Source organism: Hydra viridissima, unplaced genomic scaffold, assembly GCF_058129835.1.
Source record: "Hydra viridissima isolate aposymbiotic clone 2 unplaced genomic scaffold, HvirCarnegie_v1 scaffold_3, whole genome shotgun sequence".
In the NCBI taxonomy this organism is placed as follows: Eukaryota; Metazoa; Cnidaria; class Hydrozoa; order Anthoathecata; family Hydridae; genus Hydra; species Hydra viridissima.
In genome coordinates, this window is record NW_028324302.1 from 19,745,944 (window position 1) to 19,770,020 (window position 24,077).

At 32.8% G+C, this 24,077-nt stretch overlaps 5 protein-coding genes across 12 annotated transcripts in view; 4 read left to right on the forward strand and 1 right to left on the reverse strand.

The window, feature by feature from the left end:
• LOC149891334 (uncharacterized) overlaps positions 1-3,705 on the forward strand; it is a 111,099-nt gene extending 107,394 nt beyond the window's left edge. For 7 of the 8 annotated variants that reach the window (XM_090083002.1, XM_090082995.1, XM_090082998.1 and 4 more), the window contains 2 exons: positions 2,821-3,153; positions 3,326-3,705. In XM_090083002.1, the coding sequence (XP_089939128.1) occupies positions 2,821-3,153; positions 3,326-3,539 (547 nt within the window). In that variant the 3' untranslated portion in view covers positions 3,540-3,705. Of the gene's footprint in view, positions 1-2,820; positions 3,154-3,325 lie in introns of those variants that run through there. The other variant, XR_016451097.1, reaches the window with a different exon arrangement.
• Positions 1-24,077, forward strand: part of LOC149891335 (uncharacterized) — a 216,200-nt gene that overhangs the window by 95,635 nt on the left and 96,488 nt on the right. The gene's annotated exons all lie outside the window — the stretch shown is intronic.
• Positions 9,616-12,226, forward strand: LOC149891339 (uncharacterized). Its single transcript, XM_090083479.1, has 2 exons — positions 9,616-9,767; positions 10,021-12,226. Exons 1-2 carry the CDS (start codon positions 9,749-9,751, stop codon positions 12,102-12,104), a joined length of 2,103 nt encoding a protein of 700 aa, XP_089939605.1. The 5' UTR covers positions 9,616-9,748; the 3' UTR covers positions 12,105-12,226.
• On the reverse strand, positions 16,449-16,883 carry LOC149891340 (protein GVQW3-like). Its single transcript, XM_090082079.1, has one exon. It carries the CDS (start codon positions 16,881-16,883, stop codon positions 16,449-16,451), a length of 435 nt encoding a protein of 144 aa, XP_089938205.1.
• On the forward strand, positions 22,231-23,016 carry LOC149891341 (uncharacterized). Its single transcript, XM_090082080.1, has one exon. It carries the CDS (start codon positions 22,231-22,233, stop codon positions 23,014-23,016), a length of 786 nt encoding a protein of 261 aa, XP_089938206.1.

Genomic DNA, 24,077 nt, shown 5'->3' on the forward strand with positions numbered 1-24,077 from the left:
TGCTGGTATAAAGACGCTGACAAAAAATACAGCTTCGACTCTTATGCTCAGCCTCCTCTTGTTGAGCTCATTGATTATTTAAAAAGCCCAGTCTTTTACAACAGCGAGAGAGTACAGTTTGGTAATACGTCTTATTGCGGTCACTTGTGTCTTTACGTCTTGAAAAAATTACAGGAAGGGGATGACTTTCAAGAAGTTATCAATACCTTGTGGTGACTGCTTAATAAATAACAAAGAAAAGCTTGCAACCATGAACGTTTTCAGATCTCATCTTCACAATATCTACACCGAAGAAATTAACAAAGTCGCACTCAGCGCTAACGACGACAAAAGAATTATCTTAGATGACGGAATTCACACCCTTGCCATCGGACACTACAAAACAAGGCAATAAACAAGAACAGGTATCTTGAAGAACTGGTATATAAATAACATGATTATTTTTATACTTCTTCTTGATTTTTAAAGACGACTGTATTGGTTTTGTCATGATATGAAGTGTTCACCATTTTTTATGCATCCTTAAGTATAGGGAATGGGTCAATGCGCCAGAACCCGCTTTTCCTTATATATATATGATCTCCTGCATAAAAATTCAATCTCAATTGCTGAGTTGTTCAAAATATCAATCTAGATTGCACTGATTATAAAACGAAATCAAAGTCACTCCAATATGGATTGAATTCAATTTTTACACAGGGTACAATTATGCATTTAAGTTGTAAAAGAGTCGGTGGTTTTGCAGGTTCGGGACATCTTTACAAACAGGATTATCTCATTAATGAGATATCATATACTAATCAATGTTGTATAATAATAGTAATGGTACAAATTTGATTGTTCTCTTAAGACATGAACCAGAAAAAACTTGCGTGGACATTATAAAGGATATTTATAAATTTAAGACAAGTCCCGTAGTCACAAAACAAGAGCTTCTTTCACCACATTCACAAATTGCTAGCCAAACTAAAAATTTGTTTTCGAATTTTTGCATTCTAATGCATTTATAATTGCAATTCAGTTTCTTGCAACTAATTGCTGAATAAAATTGGTGTCCTGGAAGAGATCGGAAATATGCAGCACAATAAGTTTCATCGTCAATAATCAAACAAGATTTTTTAACACATAATTTTTAATAGAGCAGCTTTAAACATCGAATTGCGAGATTTTCTTGCTAACCTTCACGACGAGGAACTTTATTCTTTACATAAGATTTATAGCCACATGTTCTCATTACTCTTTGTATAGTGGAAGCACTTGTCTTAAATTTATTTGCGAAAGTTCGAAAAGAAATCTCCGGTTTTCTGTCTAAGGCATTTTTTACTTTTTTACCAAGATCTCGTCTAACAAAACGTTTTCTTCCACTTCCTGATTTTCTTTTGAATGTAGCAGCGTCCTTAAATCGTTTCAAAACGCTCTGCACTGTTCTCAAAGCAATCTGCAGCTCTTTAGAAATTGTTTTGTTTGACACACCAGAATTTTCAACGAGAAAATACATTTTTTCTCGCTTCTTATCTTGATTTGATGGCATTTCAATTAAAAGTTATTCTTTTAATAACAGAGTTGTGTAAATTTTGAATAACATTAATACAATGACATTTTAAAACAATTAGCTATTTAAAATGATGCACGGTTTCTGGTACATGCCTTGTATGGTAAATTCTTATTTTCTTAGTAACATATCAAGAATTAAAGAATTTTTATTCTTGTATAATTTGAGTCGCTCATATAGTTTAATTAAAGTATTTACAATTATTTATAAAAAAACTTTCACACCAAAATTATTTGGTAATTTAGGAAAGTGCTGAACAGATTTTAAATTAAAAACTGCGCTAACTTTTTGGTTGCTATTTCTCTGGTTTTATATCCTTACGAAGAGAAAAGTTCCCGTAGCTGCATATTGTGCAATAGTTTTTGTTTACAATTTGAATGCTGGACGATCAAATTAACTAGAGCTCAGTGATTTATAATTTTATAAGTGTAAAAGTAGGGCTATTTTTTTTTTTTTTTTAAAAAAAAGCTAACTTAAATTAACAGAAAAGTTTCTTTTATATAATCAAAAGATAATTTTGTAATAATTGAATCCAGTGTCAAAGTTCTTTTTGGTTCAAACTGTTTTAAGAGGAGTGCCTTTCCAGGTCTAAATAGAAATTTGATAAGTTTGTCCTTGACACTTTCTATAACAGTTTTGCGTTCTTTATATGCTAAGGCAAGTCTTAAAGAAAATTATTTTCATTATATTTATTAAAGAAAGTTTTTTTCTTCTTCAAAGGACACTTAAGTTTTTTAATTTTTATAGCTTTAATTTTAACAATAGCGTCCGAATTCTCTTCTCTCCTTGGCCATTGTGGCTTGATTTTCAAAGCAACTTTATTAAATCTATAGTTTCTGTGTGAACTTTTAGTGTCACTATTACATATCGTGTTCATCACTCACACGATATGGATGTAACTCTCTTTTTTAAAAACAGTTTCTTTTGTAAGATTTTGGATAAATCTTTTACCTTACATTTGTGGCTGCACCAGAGTTTGAAGCATATTTTCTCTCTGGACATTTGTAACAAAATTTTCTAAGATTAAATTTTGCAAGACAACTTCGTTAAGAAAAATCTGCACACATGTAGAAGTTGGTTTGTTCATGTCTGTTTTTACCATAACTTTTATACCAATCTTATTAGAAAGAAAAGAAAGATACTATGAATGTAAGATTTAATTATGAACAGAAAAATAAGGCGCAAAAACTTTTTTTAAAAAAAGTGTTTTTCCTTTTTTTTTTATGTTTGGTTTCGACGAAACCATATTTGTTTATTTTCTTTTTTAGAATTAATTGTGCTTTCAAGCAACTTAACATCAGTACTAATATTTTTGCATATTCAACTCAGAACACACTACTAACTTTGAGCTTCTTCATTATCAACTTTATTGTTGTCGAAGAAGTTGTTGCTAAAGAGACAGTAGTAGCTGCTTTAAACAATGGTAAAACATTGAAATACAATAGTGAGTCGATGACTATAGCATCTGATGAAGTTTTGAACAATTCGAAGAATGATGTCAAAAGTACAAACCCTTCTCTTACAATAATTCTTGCTTGCTCTTTTTCTGGACTTTTAATAATCGTAGTAGCCATCATTTTTTTTGTGCGTCAAAAAAAGCGGTAAGATACAATATTTTACTTTGCTACTATATAGTTTTTACTTTGCTTGTTTGTTTTAAAATAACATATACATGTTAATCACATGTTATGCCACATTTGATATTTTATATACTCATTTTTAATGAAGTGCTTAGTAAAGAGTGTGACACTTTTTTTATTTGCTTAAATACAGAACACAGAACCGCTCTGTCGTAGAGACTATTGCAGAAATTCAGAACTCATCTCATAGAGAGCTAGCTCTTGCTCATGAAATTGATTTCGACTATCAGATTGGGTTGAACAACCTGGGGCATTTGAATGAACCTCCCCCACCATATGAACTATCATCCATTGCCGCATCGTGTCAGATTTATGGGAATGAACCTCCTCCAAATTATTCCTTGTAGAATAACAATTTTATTAAACATGTTACTTCGAAATTTAAAAATAAGTTATCCTTAAAAGATATTTTTAATGTTGTACTTCAATATAGCTAGTTTTTTTCAATACTTTATAACTTTGCAGTTTCTATAATTGTAACCAGTGTATTTAAAAATCATAAATATGTAATGATATGTCGATGTACCTCAATAATATAACATACCACGATCCACCTATCAGTAAAACATATCTCTCTCATCTCAACTAGAAAAAACTCAATCTCTGAAAAAACTTCATTTTTGAGTTAAATATTTGAGGAGTGATAAATAAAAGCAACAATTGGAATAACAATACAAAGGATGGACTCATCAATATACCATATAAATAAAACATAAAGTGAAAAGAAAAAAAGCAACTGGGACAAGATGTAAACACGAAAACTCATTAATTCGTAATGTAAATAAACAATAAAGCAAAAAGAAGAAATATTTACCCTCGGAGACTTATTCAACCTGTTATTTAGATAAATGATGATTTCGTTACTTAGCCAAAAACAAGCAAAAACTATAAAAGCTCAAAAAAAATATACAATTACAGAAGGGTGATGGAGTTTTACAGATTGGTAAAAAAAGATCTTAAAGGGCAGAGTTTTTGGATAAACAAGACGTTTTACAAAAAACAAAGAGGAAAAGAAGAAACTTTTGATTATCAAAAGAAGTAAAGAATAGGACTGAAATGAAAAGAAATATTCATTCAGCCGTTTCAAATAAAGAAGAAGCAGAGATATTCGTTAAAAGAAATAAAATAAAAAGAATAGTGAAAATTGACAAAAACGGTATTAAACACTTCAAGAGGAGGAATAAAGTATTATTTGTATTTTAAAAGTGCTGACTATTACACACTAATAAAACGTTTAATACAACATATCTTCTTACAAAATATATTGAAGACGATAAATACAACCTTAACTCTTAAACTATTAAACCTCACCAAGTCCTGACCAATAATTCCCCAGACCTAGCACTTTCTTAACCAAACTATCCCCAGACCATTAGCCTTCAGTCCAACCTTCATATAACTCTCCACATAACGCTCGTACCAATACCTTGTTAATTACAACACCCTTGATACTACTAAACATAGATTAAATATGTAAATAAAAACTCACACTGGAGGTCCCACCCAAGTGTAAGTGTTTTCACTAATTTCTTAATAAATTATTTTGAAATAAAACCGAAAAGAAGACACTTTAAAAATGATCATTTTTGTTTCAGAAGAAGAAGAACATAAAAAAGTTTTGAAAGAAGCAAAATCCCATTTTGAATAAACATTTAAAACAGTTTTATTGACATCAAAAATGGCAAGTCATTCAGATTTACCACATAGCACTCATTATCCTAATGTTATACTACTATTTTACCCAAAAACACTGTCTGCACTTAACTGTGTTACACCCAAGAATGGTGTTTTGCAACTAGATCATTTGAATTGAGTCTCTCTTGGATACGAGGAATAATATAGACATGATGAGTCATCGTGTGTAGGTTTATTTCAATCGTTGTTTTTAATGAAGATCGCCTTCCTCACAAATAGCATTTCTCCGGAAATGAATTTTAAGTTTTTTTATCTTTACTAATTTTAGTTCATTTTAAAAATTTAATATCAATCGAAAGTTCAGAAAGTTGAATTCAATCAAGAGTTCAGTAGATCAAGAGCTGCGTCTGTTGATGAGAATGTGTTCGTCGTGCTTGATGCTAAAGCAAAGTTCGATGGTAGCCGGTTCAATGATTTTGCTTACTAAGATGAAGGTCCCCGTACGCTCAAAGGCCTATGAGACAGCCTCATAGGCCTCTGAGCGTATCTCTGAGATACCTCAAATGTGTCCCTCTAACCTCTCAGTTATCTCCGATACCCTCTGAGGTACCTCTAAGGGTATTGGAGATAACTGAGTGGTACCCTCAGATGTACCTTAGAGGTTATCCCTGAGGGAAACTCGAAGTCTATCCTCCATCGCCCTATGACAAACACTCTTGATCTCATAATATGTGCCTATCCTGTTAAGACATTAAGACGTTTTTCCTCGCCGCATTAAAAAACGATTATCAATTGAACTATTTATTATATGTGGTTTAAACGATTGTCTTGTTATATAAAAAGATATTCAAACAACTTTTTTTTTTTGCACCGTTTTCTTTTTCCTTAAAGGAAAATATGGAGAATAATTTGTTGCACAAACAAGAGAAAAGTTAATTTGAAATTAGTAAAGAAGGAGGAAAGTGTAAAATGTGAAAAAATTTTTACAAAGGCAAGTTAAGTGATCTCAAAGATCACCTTCTTCGAAAACACAAAGAAAAAGCAGACGAAATGGAAATAGTTGAAGCTACTTCGGCAAGAAGGAATCGAAATGACAATGAGATTCAATTAATTTAACGAATCATGCTGGATGTTGATGTAAATCAATTAATTAGAGAAATAATTTGACTAATGATGAACCGCATCATGTCTTTCGCGTTAGCTGATGAAATCGGAGAAATATCTTTAGTGAAGAATGCACTCAAAGAATTCAAAATTGTTATAAATCGCCACAGCATGAAACGCAAAATTCAACATGCGTGTGAAAATATTTTTACGCTCATAAGAGAATAAACTGAAAATGTTCTTGTCTCGTTGAAGTCTGATAGTGCGTCGCGATATGGAAGAACCGTGTTCGGAGTTAGCTATAGATATATTAAGGACGTGCAAATAGCTGACAGAACCTTAGGGATAATTACTTAAGAAGGTCGACAGTTTGGCGAAATTTTTGCTGCTCAGTTAGAAAATATGCTAATTATATCTACGCAACTTGCACCGATCAAGGAAAGAACATGATGAAAGCTTCAAATGGTCTTCAAAATGCACAAGATCAAATGAAATTGATCCTTGAACATTATGTTGACAAATAGATTTCGAAGAAGAGGAAACTGATATTGGCGCTTTAGAGAATGAAGAAGGGAATTATAGTGAAGCTCACACAGTTTGTGTTGAAAAATCAGTTGGATCGTTCTATTTACCCATGTTTTGTGGAGCACATGTATGTCAGCTAGCTGCCAAAGACATAACGTCAATGTTTGAAGATGCATTGAATAACATCAGAAAAGTTGTTATCGAATCCAAAAAAGTAGCATATATTTAAACATTTAAAAAACTTGTATAGACATTGAACCAAGCTAGGATTCCACGTTTTAGATGATAAAAGATTTCCATACCAACGCAGAAGTATATCAAAGGCTAAGAAACGACCAATTAAAATTAAATGATGCGTTATGGAGCTTAATAGATGAATATTTCGAAGCATCTTAACCTAATTCAGCCATGATGGATTTCCAATCCACAAAATTATCAATCAGTAAATTTTACGTTCGGTGGATTAAAATGAAAAAAGAAATTGAAGACTTTCCAGGAGGTGATTTGGGATTAAAAATACTACTGACCAACGCAATCTCTACACGAGAACAAGTTTTTTTTTTAAGTGTGAAGCATTTATTGCTGCTTTAGTTCTGGATCCAAGATTTTGCTTTACATCGGGTCATCAACTGTTTAATAAAGAAATGTTGAATAGAGGAATTATACAGTTAATCAAAATCCATCATAAACTTTGTACTCAATGAGAAAAATCAAATTCTTCATCAACAGAAGAATCCATACAATCAAATGCGTCATATTCCTCAAATACTTCTGAAGAGATGGTTCCGATGAACTCAGAAAAGTTGATGCTGAAAAAGTACGCCGTTTAATTGAATATACTGGAGGAGGAGCCAGACTAGGTATTGCTATCGCATCTTCAGAATCAGATCAAGATATTCGTCAGCTAGTTTTAAAATGGACTCTAAATAAACTACGAATGGCAATAGACGTTGAATTCAACATTCTTGCGTACTGGAAGAAAAGCCAGAAAACAAAATGGAATCGGCTCTATGAAATCTCGCAAGTGGTTTAAGGTAGAGCGTTCTCCAGCGTAAAAAATGAACGTGATTTGTCTGGATTCGCTTTGGTTTATAGCCACCTGAGTACTCGTACTTCAAATGATTTCTTAGACTCTATCATGCGCCCCATGCAAGAATTTTGAAAACCTTTTTAGAGTCGAATGAAAAAGAAATTTTTTTACAACGTAATAAAATACTTTTAGATTTTGTGTTAGCAAAGTACCGTAGATTTCCTTAATTCCAAACAATCTTTACTTAAAGTTGAATAACTCCGCTTGCTTTTTGAATTTCAAATTAATTTTTTTAAATAAATAAACTGGAACCTAAACTGAATCGAACCATATTAAGCAATAAGTTTATTTATTATAAAAATACTGTTCGTTTTTAAATTTTAAAAGTACAGTTTTCGTTTGGAATTAGGAACACGCGTTCTTATTTCCGAACGTACATTTCAAATCCCAAAAAATGGCATTCAGTGTGAAAAAGCAAATAGTTTCTACTAACGTCGACCTCTAGCTTAGAGTTCGGTAAAAAGATTTTTAAAATTTAAAATTGTTTTTATTTTAATGTATATTGTATAGGGTATAATATATATTGTATAAGGTATAATATTGTGTTGATGCGTAGAGTGTGCGTTAAACGCTAACCTTTACAAAAAAAAAATGCATTCAAAAATCTATTCGGAATTTCGGAAACGTTTTAATTATGCAGAAAAGTATTGTTTTTAAGATATCTTACGAAGAATTGCTAATTTTTGACTTTTTTTTTTTTTAGATAAATAATTCTACACCGAACAGCATGCAACTTAACTTTTTTTTTTTTTTTTTAATTCGGTTTTATATTGTAGGTATTTAAGGGTTTTTAAAAGTGTTTTGCTTGCAATTAAAAAACTTAATGGTATCAATATATATTTTGAAAAAATTTTTTCATATTCTCATTACCCAAGTCTTGCAAATTATTAATCAGTTTTCCTTTCAAAAATCCCACAAAAACAAAAGATGTAACATTAAGTGAACTTAAGCTGTTCGTAATTAGGGACTGTTCAGAATTAGGGAAATCTACGGTATTTGACAGAATTCCAAAACAAAAAATCAAAGGTAATTTTCAGAATAGAATTATAATTAAAATGGCTGTAATATAAAAATCTACAACTGAAAAGCATTTCGATCAAAAGGCTTTGCAAGGAGAGTTTTTTTGATGCGGCGAGGAAAATCGTCTTAATGTTTCAAACGTGGAAGCGGGCATTCCAAAGCGTCATATTTCAGTCGTCTTAATTGACAGTTAAATTCAGCGCTGTCAAGATTCTTTTCATGTGAAATGCTAAAAGCGTGAATGTAAAATGCCGAAATTATGCAATTTTTTATATCGCGGTTGTTTCAAAACGATTCCGTCACTTTATTTTGAACAAATTTCATCAATGGAATCAACAGGTTAATCTTCGCGTTGGAAGTCAAAAGGTGTTTTTTTCATCATCCTTAAAAATTCTGGAGGAGTAAAAATTACTTGCAATTTTTTTCCCAAATGAATACTTTTTAAAGAATTTAAATGTTTCTGGGTCAAAATGCCAAAATAAAACTAAATGGCCTTAAAATAGCATTGGATCAAAAATATGGCAATTTTCGAAATATTCGCATCCTATAATGCCATGTGGCAACGCTGGTTTAATTGAGGAGAGCAGAAGCATATGAATAATTGACTCTAAGGCATTTAATTGCCAGTTTATTTGTTTGAGTTCTATCATTTACAATCTGAAAAGGGATGTTTTCTCTTTAGAAAACGAGTTAGAGTAAAAAAAATTTTAACAGCCAAACCCTATCATTGATATTTGTTTTATTTGAAATAAATTTTCGGTTAAGATCACAACTCTTCAAAAAACGATTCTGACGGTTCGATTAAATTAAAAGATAAATGTTGGCCAAAAGTTTTCTTGCGGCTAAAAATTGTTTTCTAACCGCTGCTTGAAATTGTCGGTTGCCCTGTGGTGAATCTATTTTTATCTGAAACGCCGCCGCACAGTGTATCGCTTCATTCAAGCTAGGTGGACAAAAGTCATATCAAGAAATCAACTAATTGATAATATTTTCACAATAACAGTCCTATATTAGTAATAACTTGCGATGTTAATTATGAAAAACATTACAGAGCAATGAGTCATAAGCAATTAAAGAGGCGTTAAAATGTAATTTCATTTTTGAAAAAAATTAAATAAAAATTTACAATCGTTGCATTAACATTTAGCAAGAATTAAAGAAAGCAATCATTTTAATGCAGCGATGGATTTTACTTTTGAGGGTAAGTACTATTTACTTACATTAAATATTTTATTTAAAAGTTAAGCAATATGCGTTAAAGTATTGTTTAAAAAACTGGGTTAAAATTGTAAAATATTTTTTGGTTTTTAATTTTTAAGCTTATACAACTTTTTGTATCCACATGTATCCAAGCTAATTTATTAACAGTGTATAGCTAAAGTCCTAAGGTGTACAACAAAGAAAAAATTTTCACCACATAAATCCACAATTTTTTGTTATTAAATTTCATTTAGATCATGTGCGCTTTTTTTCAAAAATGGAGTTATTTGAAGAATGGCGAAGACATAATCAAGAAGAAAGAAATTCTCGTTTAATGGATTTTATTTTGCAAAGATTTTGTGTTACTGATGTAACTGATGTGACTAAAGATTCTGAGAGGTCTTTGCAGTTAAAAATTTCATGTATGGCTTCAAAATTCGCAAAAAAATGGTCTGCAGCACATATGATGATGGACCGTTTTTTAAACAAAAATAAAATTTGGTTAGAGGGGGCAAATGTAGAATTTAAAATAAGTATATACCAGCAATGTACTTTTTCATCATCTGGAGAAATTCAAGGACGACCAAAAAAGAACTTTGAAGACTCGTCCTTTAAAACCAAAAAACGAAGAGTTGAAAACTTAGTAAAATTGCAAAGTGCAACTGAGTTGACCACAGCTGCTGAAGTAGCATGCCGTGCGTTGGGGCACAGAAACCAAGCTACTTTAATCAGAAAAAGTCTGGAATCATCAGAAAAAATTAAATCAAAAGACTTTATTTGTGGGGGCAGGCAGTTAAATCGTGACGAGGCATTAGCTTATTATATTGACTCTAAATGTACAAGTCATTCTTATAAACAGACGAGAAAGTGGTCTTTAAAGGCAGGGCATATATTATTTCCATCTTATTATAGTCTATGCAAGTCGAAAAAGTTATGTTATCCATTAGATGAACATATTTCTGTTACAGAAACACGTGCCGAAATTAGCCTACAAGCTATACTTGATAAAACTACTGAACGCTTAATTGAAGCCCAATGCGAAGTTCTTAAAAGTATTACTTTTACTACGCCATTCACACTAATTAGCAAATGGGGATGTGATGGGAGCTCCGGTCACAGCACATACAAACAGAAATTTAAAAACTCTGATGCTACTGATGAGTTTCTGTTTGTATTTTCATTTGTTCCGTTGAGACTGAGTGACGGTCAAAATATTATTTGGCAAAATCCACGACCTTCATCCACGCTTTATTGCCGACCAATTAAATTTATTTTTTCAAAAGAAACAAATCTTTTAACTACAACAGAAACTAACCAAGTTTTAACAGAAGTTTCTCAACTTGTTCCAACATCTATAAGACTCAACGAATCTCAAATTACTGTTAAACACGACCTAATACTATCAATGGTAGATGGAAAAGTTTGCAATGCCTTGACTGACACAAGTTCCCAACAAAAATGTTACATATGTGGTGCGACTCTTAAAATGATGAACGGTGAACTAAAAGACTTAGTTGTTAAAAAAGAACATTATGGTTTTGGTCTGTCTACTTTGCATGCGTGGATTCGTTTTTTTGAGTGCATGCTACACATTAGCTATCGTTTAGATATAAAAAAGTGGCAAGTTAGAAGCGATGAAGATAAATCTAGTGTCCAAAAACGTTCAGAAGATATCAAACAAAAATTTAAAAAGCATATGGGTCTTATTGTAGATAAACCAAAACCTGGCTTTGGGAATACAAATGATGGGAACACTGCTCGCAGGTTTTTTATGAAGCCAGAGTTAAGCGGCGAGATTACGGGTTTAGACATCAATCTCATTAAAAATTTTAGTATTTTATTAAGAACACTTTCCTCTGGCTATGATATTAACTATTATGAATTTGAAAAGTTTTGTTCTGAAACCAAAACTCTTTATATTAATCTGTATCCGTGGTACTATATGCCTGTTACTGTGCACAAAATACTTGTACATAGCACGGAAGTTATAAAAACATGCCTTCTTCCAATAGGACAACTGTCGGAAGAGTCTCAAGAAGCCCGCAATAAAGATTTTCGTCGATTCCGCGAACACCATACAAGAAAAAATTCACGTATTTGCACAAATATAGATTTGCTCAATATGCTTTTGGTAACATCAGATCCTGTCATCAACTCACACAGAGAAGTGTCAAGTAAGAAAACTGGTAAACTACCGTTAGAAGTTTTGAATTTAATTATCCCACCTATTATACCACCACAGCTTGTTGAAAATAGAATTATGTGTGACGATGAAGATTATTTAGAGTCCGATTCATCGGCTACTGAAGATAACAATGATTCATCCGATAATGATTAATTATTAATAAAATATTTTTTTATTTTACGTAGTGTAGTGAGTTTATTATTATATTTTGTATATTTGTAGTGAGTATATTTTTATTTTAGGCAAAATTTTATTACATTATTAATGTGTTGAAATTTAGTATTTATTTTTATTACTTTTTTAAAGTTATTTTTATAACTTTTTCAAGATAAAAACTTTTAAAATCTTAAAAGTAATTAAAATATCTCCTTTTTTACAATAAAATTAAAAAAAAAAACAACTTTTTATAGTAAAATTGACTTTTAGGCGCCCCCTAAAGCTTAAACGCGCGGGGTAATTGCCCCCCTGCCTCCCCCAGGCTACCCTACTGCATAACTAATCAATAAAACACCAAAATATTGTTAACTACATTCTTAGGAATGAAATTACTAAACAAAATATTTTTGTCCACCTAGCTTGTATGAAGCGATACACTGTGCGCCGTGGTGAAAAATTAAATTTTTAATAAGGTTTGCTTCAACTATAATATATTCGACCTGTCCTGGAACGGAATTAAATATTCTAGCAAAGAATTATTTTCTATTTCTTTAAGTTGTAGACGATTAGATCATAGATGTTGTAAATGGTTCAGCCCATAAAAAGTTCTACTTTTCTTTCTACTTAACTTAATTTGTAATGTAGCGCAGGACGCCATATAATAAAAACCACATTCAGTAATAAAAATTAAGTTTAAGATTGTTTTTACATTCGAATTGGGGGAAATCGAAACTTTTATTTTACTCGTCAAATTAATCTTAAATGCGCTATAGAGTTGTGAGATTGGTTTTTTCTTTAAAAATAAGAAACAGCAAATGTCTCAGACATAAAAGTATGTCAAAATATGTGGATAGAAAATATTTCGGACATATTTTATGTCTGCAGAAAATAATTTAGCCATAAAAATATGTCAAAGTAAGTGGACAGAAAAATAATTGTCACAATTTATGTCCGCAGAAAATGTTTCAGATATAAAGTTATGTCAAACTATATGGGCAGAAAAATATTTCGGACATAATTTATGTCGGCAGAAAATGTCTTAGACATAATTTATATCAAAATGCGTGGGCAGAAAAATATTTCGGACGTATTTCATGTCGGTAGAAAATTAAAATTTGTCGTGGGCATATTGGACAGATAATAACTCTGCCTAAAAGACTGTTTTCATACATAAATAGTAAACGCTCTGTAACAAATCAGATCTCATCTATGCGAATCACCAGTTCCAGTGAGATAATTAGCTCTGAAAAAACTACAGTAGCCAATTCACTCAAAAATCAATTTCAATCAGTTTTCAGCAAAGAGCCATCCAATGACAATCTTCCCCGTTCTAATCGTAGAACTAATACAATCCTAAATAACATATCTTTCAATACTCTGGCCATTCTTACGGAACTCTCAGCACTAGATATAACTAAATCACTTGGTGTAGACAATGTCAGTCCTCACGTTTTACGCTTTTGTTCTACCTCAATGTCTTCTCCGCTTATTCTCATCTTTCAAAAGTCATTTGACTATGGTGAAATTCCAAGCTCAGGTCCAAAGCAAATGTAACACCTTTATTTAAGAAGGACTCTAGAATCAACCCATCAAGCTGCAGACCAATATCCCTCAACTCATTTCCGTATAAAATAATGGAGAAAGTAGTTAAGAAGGCAATTATGCAGCATCTAATATCAAACAATCTTTTGTCAAATAGTCATCATGGATTTTTAGAAAAAAAAGCATGCGTTACAAATCTCCTTGAAATAATGGACTTCTTGACTGGAAATATAGCCAGAAAGCTACCAATTGACGTAGTATTTCTAGATTTTGCTACAGCTTTTGGCAAAGTCCAACACCTATGAATGCTTTATAAATTAAAAATATACGGAATCGAAGGCAATCTTCTCAATTGGATTAAAGCTTTTCTACTCAACAGGTCTCAAAAAGTCATCTTTGGTGACACTCAATCGAATTGGTTAACTGTGACAAGTGGAGTTCCGCATGGATCAGTCTTGGGTCCAACTATATATGTCATTTTTTCATCAATGATCTGCCGGATGTAATAGGCAAAGAAAACAGTTGTAAGATCAATGCTGATGACACTAAAATCCTAAGCATTGTCAACTCACTTGCTGCTCAACTTCAACTCCAATCAGATATTGACCAAAATTTCTTTGGACTAAATCTTGGCTCATGGAGTTAAACACAAAGAAATACAAGGTCATACACTTTGGTCAAAAAAAAAAAAGTCCTTTCAAGTACTCGATGGAGGAATTAGGCCCTTGTTCAATAACGACTTGAACTACATTGGAAGCAACCACCTTTGAGCATGACTTGGGAAATCAAGTTACCATTGATCTTAAAGTAAAAACCCAATACATCATTGCCTCATGTAAAGCAGATCAAGTGCTAGGCATCCTAAAACACACTTTCCAATCTCGTGATGCTTCTTTATGGAAATAGCTCTATTGCACCTACATTCGTTCTTTACTTGATTTTGCGATTCCGGTTTGGAACTCTCATTTGGTGAAAGATGAACAAACAATTAAATTAATACCGCGCAGAACCACAAATATACAAGACAAACTGAAAAAGTTAGACTACAAATCCAGATGTTTACAACATCGCTTATCTTCTCTAGTTGAATGTCGTAAAAGAGTTGACCTCATCCAAAAATATAGAATTATTAATAACATCAGCATTGTCAACTGGCATTTTCCCTTCATTACAGTTCCACCAAGAGTAAATCACGGAGAAAGACTCCAGCGTGAGAAGTACAGCAACAATATAACTCGTTTCCACTTTTTTAACAATCGCATTGCAATGCGATTGTTAAAAAAGTGGAAACGAGTTATATTGTCAACAGCTTTAAATCGAACCTCGATAAGCTCTAATGTTACTACAGCTCGCAGCTTTCCTTAGTGAAAGTTGCAATATGAGCTTCACAAAAACTAACTGTAATCTGACAATCTATGATTGGTATTTTGTCAATTATTTTTACTTTCGTTGTAACAAATATATACTGCAACCAATACTATATATACAAAAATGAAATGACCGTAATATTACATTTTGTCCTCCTCATCTTACCTTATAAATATTTAACTAAAGTATATTGAATATTTGCAAATATAATTAATAATAACCAGTGCCTTGAATACTTGACCTTTTCTTCTTTAAAAAATTTTCTCATTCTATTTAAAGATATTTCTTGTTGTTTTTTATTCGTCTACTTTCAAAATTACTTATCTCTCTTTCTAAAACCGTCTTATAATAATTCTTCCAAAAGCTCTCCTAAAAAATAATCTATCGATCTACCCATTGAGTGTCATTCAATCAGTTGTTGATCTAGTTGAGACAATTGATTTTATCTGTAAGTTCCTTTGTTATTTACCTTTATTACATATATGGGAACACATGGCAGTGAAAAAAAAAATCTTATAGTACTGCGGCCACATTTTGTGAGTTTCTGCCTTTGTCTATCCAGTTGCGGCTTAGGCACTCTTGTAATTTATAATAGTTGCACTAAATGGTCTCTGCGAAAGAAATAATGACTTTCAATCCTCGAGATTCTCGCCCGATAAAAGTCTATCAAGAAATACCGTATTAAAAGATTAAAGGAAAAGTTTATTAGGTGTTAAGAGAAGTTTGAGTTGTTAAACATTGAATTACTACTGTGATCAAAAAGTAAGGTGAATTTTTTTATAAAATGAAAAATCTTTATTTATTCTTCCAAATCTGTATCGTCCCCCTCAAAATAATCCCCCCCCCGGCCCCAATGCATTTTTGCCAACGTTTTTTTCAGTCTTCGAAGCATGCCGAAAAGTCCTCGGTAGGGATAGCCTTCAATGCGCGTGCCGATTCACGTTGGATCTCTTCAATGGACTCAAAACGATTTCCCCGGAGTGGTCTCTTGAGCTTTGGGAACAGCCAGAAGTCACACGGTGCTAAGTCAGGCGAATACGGTGGTTGTTGAGCAACATGGGTAGAGTTTTTGGCGAAAAACTCACGAAGAACCAGTGCTGTGTGCGAAGGTGCATTATCGTGGTGCAAAATCCAAGAGTTATTGGCCCATAATTCCGGTCTCTTTTTGCGAATAGCTTCACGCAAACGTCGCATAACGCTTAAATAATATTCCTTGTTGACGGTTTGGCCAGTTCGAAGGAATTCGTAGTGCACGACACCACAATAATCAAAGAAAACAGTCAACATTACCTTGATTTTTGAGCAACTTTGACGTGGTTGCTTCGGTCTCGGCTCGCCTTTTTCACGGTATTCACTCGATTGGTCGGTTGTTTCAGGGTCGTATGCGTAGACCCAAGTCTCATCGCCAGTAATAATTTGTTTGTAGATGTCTTAATAGTCAGAAAGCATTGCTTCACACGTTTTAACGCGACGCTCTTTTTCAAAGAAATTGAGAAATTTCGGCACCAAACGTGATTTGAGTCTTCTGAGGCCCAAATGATCCTTCAAAATCGCTTGCACCGACCCAAATGATATTCCAACCATGTCAACAAGGTCTCGAATGGTTAACCGACGATTTGCAAGCACCAATTCTTTGATTTTGTTGATGTGGCGATCATCAATCGAAGTCGATGGTCGTCCGGAGCGTTCCAAGTCATCAACACGTTCTCGGCCTTCTTTGAAGTCTTTGTACCACTTGTAAACATTTTTTTGAGGCATAGTCTCTTCACCGAAGGCCTTTTGCAACATTCGATACGTTTTAGCAGCAGAAATATCATTCCGCAAACAAAATTTAATAGCACTTCTTTGCTCAACAAAATTAGACATCGTGAAAATCGCCGAATGCACTTTTGGTACTTCAGAAACAAGCGTAAACAAAAAAAAAAAATTATGAGTTTGACATGTAATTTGGCGCAAATGTTAATGACATTCCTACCAACTTAAAAATAAAAAAGATTAGACGATTCGAATAAGGCGGGAAGTTTAAATTAAAAATTCACCTTACTTTTTGATCACAGTAGTAGGTTGAGTATGTTACTTGTGATTTTTTTAGAAAGATTTGATAGAATTAGAATTAAATTGTTGAAGTGTTGATCGATTTTATTCTGAGTTGCTGTGCATATTTATTTAAAAATGGCACCTGCATTAGCAAGGAAAGTAGTGAGAAGGAGAGCGTTACGAGTAAGTTTTGGAAATTTGTTCAGCAAAATAAGAGAGGAATTAGAGAGTGAGGAGTTTAACCATGCCAAATTAATAGGTTTAAAAAATAATTTCAGCGAGAGTTACGAGAGATTAAAAAATATTGCTGAGGAAACATTAAATAATTTAAAATGAGTTTGTGAGACTGCTCGAGTTTTAGCATGTGTTGATGGCTGGAGTGACACTAAAACTAAAAAGTATAAAAATAAATGAATGAAATAATGGTTCTGTTAAAAGTTTAAATCAATCTCAGTACTTTTTACCTAAGTTAGAATTGCCAGTTTTCAATGAGAATTCCGAAGATTGGCAGGGTTTTTGGGACCAATTTAATTTATCACTTCATAGGCATGAAGGTTTCAGTAATATAGATTGATTTAACTAAAAAAATATTTGTTTTGGCTAGGCATTACTATTTCAGAACTTTTACCTAGTTCAAAAATTTATTTAGAGGCAATTGAAATCTTGGCTGACAGATACGGGAATACGCAAGTTTTAGTTTCAGCACATGGATTCATTTATAAAAAAAACAAAATTAAAGATTTTAATGATCTAGAAAAACTAAGAAAACTTTATAATGATATAGAAAGCTATGTGCATAATATTAGATCCCTAAAAATAGAAACACCAAGTTACGCTGTTTGTTAATTCGTATCCTTAAGGAGAAACTGCCAGATGAACTTATGATTTTAATTTCTACAAAATTTACCGGAGAGGTTTAGACTTTAGATAGACTTTTAAAATATTACAATGAAGAATTACAAGCTAGGGAGCATAGGCGCTGGAAGTGTTTAAAGACTGGACAGAAATGGGAGGGGCTTGGGGAGGGGTACCCCTCCCTGAATGGGGTGTTGGTGGGGCGTTATCCCAGTGAAATTCTATTAGGCATAATTAACCCTGCTAAATGCAGATTTACAATCCTTTTTAAATCATTATATTTGAATATTTGGTACGAAACAAAATCTACCAAAAACAATTACAGTTACCGTAAAAAACGCCCAAATACGTTTAAGGGTTTTAGCCACAAACTCCTCCATGAGTGCTGTAATTTCAACCTTGTCTAGGTAATCTTTGTTAATGTGCATTAAAGCGAGGTGAGTGAGGCGACTCTGTGACATTGTTGACCGCAGCCAAGTATTAAGCCGTCTCAATACACTGAAGGATCTTTCAGAACCAGCTACGGATATTGGAATAGGTAAACACAACACAACTACCTGTTCCACCATGTCAAATAACCTGCGGGTATTTGGTTTAAGGTCTTTAAAGCTGCTGCTAGCTGGTGTAAATCTTTAGGCAGTGACTTGTCCTTTAACAACTGTGGAAGCAGTTGCAGCTGTTAATGCAACATAGGAACATCGACATTATTTGGCAAACTTTGCAGTGGCATGCTGGCTAGTGTGGCTGCATTACTTGTGGATATGCATGAACCTATCAAAGAAACTTCTGTGTTTGCAATTTTTTGCAATCTTTCTTGGTTAAAATGGCGCTGGAAATCTGCAACTGAGTGGTCAATGGCTTCGAAGAGACTTTTCTTCCAGATTATGTCTGTAGTTAATTGTTCTAAATTACGGCTTTTAGCACCATGCGAGAAACGAGCAGGAGCATTAACTGTTGAACTGCGCTGTGCTTTAGGCAGCTCGAGATTCAGTGTGGTAGCTTTCTTGATGGCCTTCCTGTTAATTCTGAAGCCAATTCATCACTGCGCAAGTCTTGAAGTTGACCCAGAAGAAGTTGAACGCATTTTTCAACGGTTGATGCATCAGTTATGGGCTCTGTAAAGCTTTGCCTTACTAGTTTCTTGTTCACAGCTTCCAAGCAGTTGAAACACCAAACAGAATCTGTCTCAGAAACATAGTGTAACCATGGCCATTTCGCAAACCAATTACTCTTGTAGGACCTTTCATACTGATTTGATGCAAATTTCTTGGTTGGATATTTGTATATAGAAGAAGGCTGAAAGGGATAAAGGATCAAGGCAGTACCTGTTACTGCCGGTACAGCAGGTTTGCTTTACTCAAACGTGGGAGAGAAAGTGGGTGTAGTAGACACAAATGGCTGTGTTGATGGATCAGAATCATACTGTGAGGATGTAGAGGTTTCACAAGCACAATCATCAGTTTCAGTTTGGCCCGTGTCTGGCCTAAAAAATTTGGATATGGATATTACATACATTTCACCTTTTAGTATTTATTTAAAAAAATATTTTCAGTAGTCTTGCGATTATGGAATGCTGCCGTAAAATGATCACACTGCGTATGCTAGCTAACCTAGGCAACTATTAAGTACAATCGACTGTTTTATGATTTAATTTTAACATATTAAATGGTTACTAACCTCGCTCTTGAAAAGAAGGTCTATAGTCTTTAAACGGGGCTTCTTTGCTTCTGACATTGATTGATTTGTTAAAGAAATGTTCGATTAAACATTAATACAAATTTTGCTTTTTTAATTTTATTTCATTTTCATGGAGTCTGTACTCTAAACTCTGTACAATGAAATTTTTTTACTAATCGAATTCTGTTGAAAAATTCTTAATTTAATTCTCTTTTTTGTCATGGATAATGACTTTTTTTCTTCGGAGTGCATAAAATTAACGCTATTTTGAATCGCGCGTAGTGACATTTTGGAGGGTGGGGAGGGGGGGAAGAAGATATTCTCTGCCCTTGATGCAGAAATGTTGGGTGGGCAGTTGCCCATCCTGCACCCTAAGTTACAGCGCCTATGCTAAGGAGTGTTGTGCTAAATATCTTTTGGAAAACCATTAGCCATCTCATTGTTTAAAGGTTACAAATGTAGACTCAAAAATTGTAATTCTAAAACAGCAAAAGAGCTATTTTATGTGTTTAAAATTATGTAATATCTCAAAATTTTGTCATTCTAGCTATTCATGTTTTCAATGCAATGGGAAACACCACATTACTATTTACAATATGAAGCAAACCCAAACAAATGCCACTCTTGTAAGTCTATCTGACAGCATTTTAGTACAGACAGCAAGGTCTATGTTTTTTAATTCAGAGAGTGAGTGAGGAATATTCAGAATATTATTTTAAAGCGGTACTCAGAGGTCTTATGTCACCAAACATGTATGCGGAAGATTGAATTAAAGAACAATAAGGTGCAAGAAGCTTTAAAACTTTTACAGCTCCTTAATTTCAATCGAAGTTAATCAGTAGGTCATCGATTGTAAATTTAGAATTCTCTAAAAACATTCGATCAATTTAATAATTCCAGAGTTAAAAAACTCAATGTTGTTCAACTTAAGGTAAAACAATGCTAATTTGTATGTGTATGTTGAGGCTCTATGTGTGCCAGTTATTTGTGGCCCTTTGCAAAGGCAAGAGATATCTCGAGCGTTCCAAAGTTACCCACATACTTATGACGAAAAAATCATAATGCGATTCACTTTCTTGATTTTATCACTAAATTTATTATATAAGTGTTGTTTTAATTCATTCAAGTAAACCTTACTGAATTAACAAAGTTAATTTTAGCAGATTATAACGATGGTTTTAAAGATTTTCCTATTGACTTACTGGTACGGTGTGGTTTGTACCATAAATTTATGACAGAAAAAGTTGTTAGAGGGATTGAAGGCTGTCCTGTAGCTTCTTCCTCTGTTCTAGGATGGGTATAAAGTGGCCCATTGCCTTCTGTAAAAAGTCTTTTTGAGAAAATTTGATAGGGAGTGATGAACTAAGAAATAGTTTACAAAAATTTTGGAGTGTGGAGAAAATGGAATCTAGTGATAAGTCTGTTATATATAAATTCGAAAATGATATTGAGCGTAATGGTGAGAGATATGTAACTAAGATTTCTTTTAAACCAGATCATGATTGTTTACAAGATAACTATAAAGTTTGTAAGATTAGACTGAATAGGTTAAAGAGACAATTGAGTGATAAGAGTTTGTTTAGTGATTATGATGCTGTTTTTAAAGAATACAAAATGAATAAAATTACTGAAAGAGAATAATTTTGACAGAGTTACATGGATTTTGTGACAGCTCAAAAAAGATATATTGGGCAGTTGTTCTTCTTAGGATTATGATGCTTGTTGCGATGAGAGTATTTTTGTTAGCAGCCAAAACGAAGGTAGCGTCATTGAAAGAGAGGTCTGTTCCTAGATTAGAACTGTTGGGTTAATTGCTATTAAGCAAATTAGTAGAAGTGAAACGAGTAATAAAAAATTGAGTAATTATTAGTAATATTTGTTGTTAAACTGATTCTCGTATGTTATGATTTGAGCAGTTGAGTGAAAGTTAGTTATCTGCACCTTAATTTTTATGTAAAGATGAGATTGAAATAGGATTGTTAGATACTGAAAATTGTTTGAATGTGGATAAAGTTCTGATTGAGTCGAAGAATGCAGATAGGATAAATGAGAGTCTAAGCAGTGTAAATATGGTTAAGGCTGAGAGTAGTGATTATATTGGTGTTCTGATAGACATTAAAAAGTATAGAATATTGGACAGTGAATCGCATTATGGCTTTTTCGTCAGTGATGTTTTTCACTGACGAACAAACCGTAATACGATAAAGAGGACAATTTGGAAATTCGATATTAAGTTATAATGAGAAATGACCGATTATTTTACGTGATGACTACATAGCTATGTTACAGTGTTAATTATTCGTGACGCCGATGATTGTGTCCAGCATCAAGGCGTTGAAATGACATTAAGTCAAGGTAGAGCAAGGTTTTGGCTAGTTAAACAAAGGAAAACTTTCAATAATGCTCTCCGTAAGTGCATTTGCAATTAGATAAGTTGAAGAACAATGCTACCACCTCATACTCTTGATTTACCTGATTATTGTGTAAATGTTATGTTTTCGTTTCAAGCTGTTGGTGTAGATTTTGCTCAACCTTTATATGTGAAAAGTTATTTAAAAACTGATTCTGAACCTGCAGTTTTCGTTTTGGTTTTGACCTGGGCGTTTAATCATGCTGCTCGTTGGGAATTAACTCCTACATGAAGATGCCTGCTTTCTTCCGAGCACTCAAACGTTTTATTGCACGCTGGGGCTTACCTGATACCATTACTTATCACGATTTTAAAACATTTAAATCTATTGAAGTAAAGAAATTTTGTTTAAGTAATAAGACTAATCAAACAATCATCCTACCTGATTCCCCTTGGTGGGGAGGATTGGATGAAAGATTGCTACGATCGGTTAAGATATCACTCTTTAAGGTCATGGGAAAATCCCTTTTTACCTTTGAAGAACTGCAAATAGTTTTATGCGATATTGAATCTGTAGTTAATAGTAGGCCACTTGTCTACATAAATAAAGATGATAATGAAGAAGCGTATACTCCCTTTCACTTGATGTATGGACAAAATATATTAAGAAATAATGTGGAATCAAATTTATGTTTTGATTTGGTTGATATCAAGAAGCGTGCCACCTACTTATGGAACTTAATTAATGATTATGGAAAACGTTTCAGTAAGGTTTATCTAAATGAATTAAAACAACAATATTTATATAGTAAGTTTAATGATAATAGGCAAGAAAATGTTCTAAAAGTAAATAATGTTATGTTAATTAATGACGAAGATTTGACACCCGGAAGTCAGTGGAGAATGGGGACAGTTGTGGAAGTCATTCAAGGTAAAGACAAAACAATCCGTGGATCAAAATTAAAGGTTCTATCGAATAAAAGAACATCCAAGATATCTTTCCGACCTATCCAAAAATTAATTCCTCTGGAGATCGATTTTGAATATGATACCAAAGATACAAATGATAATTCGAAATAAAATGTCTGTGCAGTTGAAACCGATTTTGGGCAGTATGTTGCGTTGCTCAGGTTAATTAATAAACTTCCTACTCGACAGGCAACCATTGATGCACAATATCTAAGACAATAAAAGATAAATATTATTGACATGTCAACCGGGGGAAGCCTGTTAAAAATGACGGTAATAATTTAATTATTGTAAAGGAGCATGTTGAAAGTAACATTTCTTATTTAATCAATGTAAATGTGTTTTTATTAAATGTGACATTTGTAACTAAATTGTTGTCATTATTGTTAATGGTTAGTTTATTGGTGAGTGCTCTCCGCAGACCTCTTTTTATTATATATTCAGTTGATGGAACAGCTTAGGCACTACTCTTCTATTTTATATCAGTTTAAATACAGTCTTTCCAAAAAAAAAGAATCAGTTTTTAACGCTCGAGATTTTACAGCAATATTTACTTTAGGAACAGTTATCAGCTGAATCATCATTTTGTTCTAGCCCATATACTTCATACACTTCGTTCTTCTTGCATAGTATAAGTACATATCTAATTACATAAATAAATAATTAGCCGTACTCCTAGCATTTTCTTCCAAAGAAGTTAAACGCGTACGACCAATTCTTTCCTTTTTGTTGGGGTTGTTCTTGATTTAATCGGCACTCAAAACAAAGAATATAATGTGTGCTTAAAATAATTCATTATAGTATTAAATAGTTGGAAAAAAAAAAATTAACAACAAAAACTGTTGTCATGTGGTATGAACTCATTATTCTCTGAAAACAAAACTTTATTTTTTAAATCTTTACATTTAGTTAAGATTAAATTGCATCTTGTTAAACCACATTTATTAAAAATTTTATCGACTTAAAAGCCAAGTTTCACAAAGTTACCAGCATTATTTGGTGTAATAATCATAGACTGCAAAAACTTAGCACAGGGCTTTAAAGATTGAAATAAAGTAATACCTTAAGGGAAAAACGTGATTAAAGTTGACGAAGAGTGAAAATAAAGATTTTTATATTTTACAAGACTATCGGAAGTTAAAACTTAACAAAATGATGCAGAATTAATGTAC

Excerpts from the sequence above, each read along its gene's own strand:
- LOC149891341 (XM_090082080.1), top strand. The coding sequence starts at position 22,231 with ATGCCTGCTTTCTTCCGAGCACTCAAACGTTTTATTGCACGCTGGGGC.
- LOC149891340 (XM_090082079.1), bottom strand. The coding sequence starts at position 16,883 with ATGTCTAATTTTGTTGAGCAAAGAAGTGCTATTAAATTTTGTTTGCGG.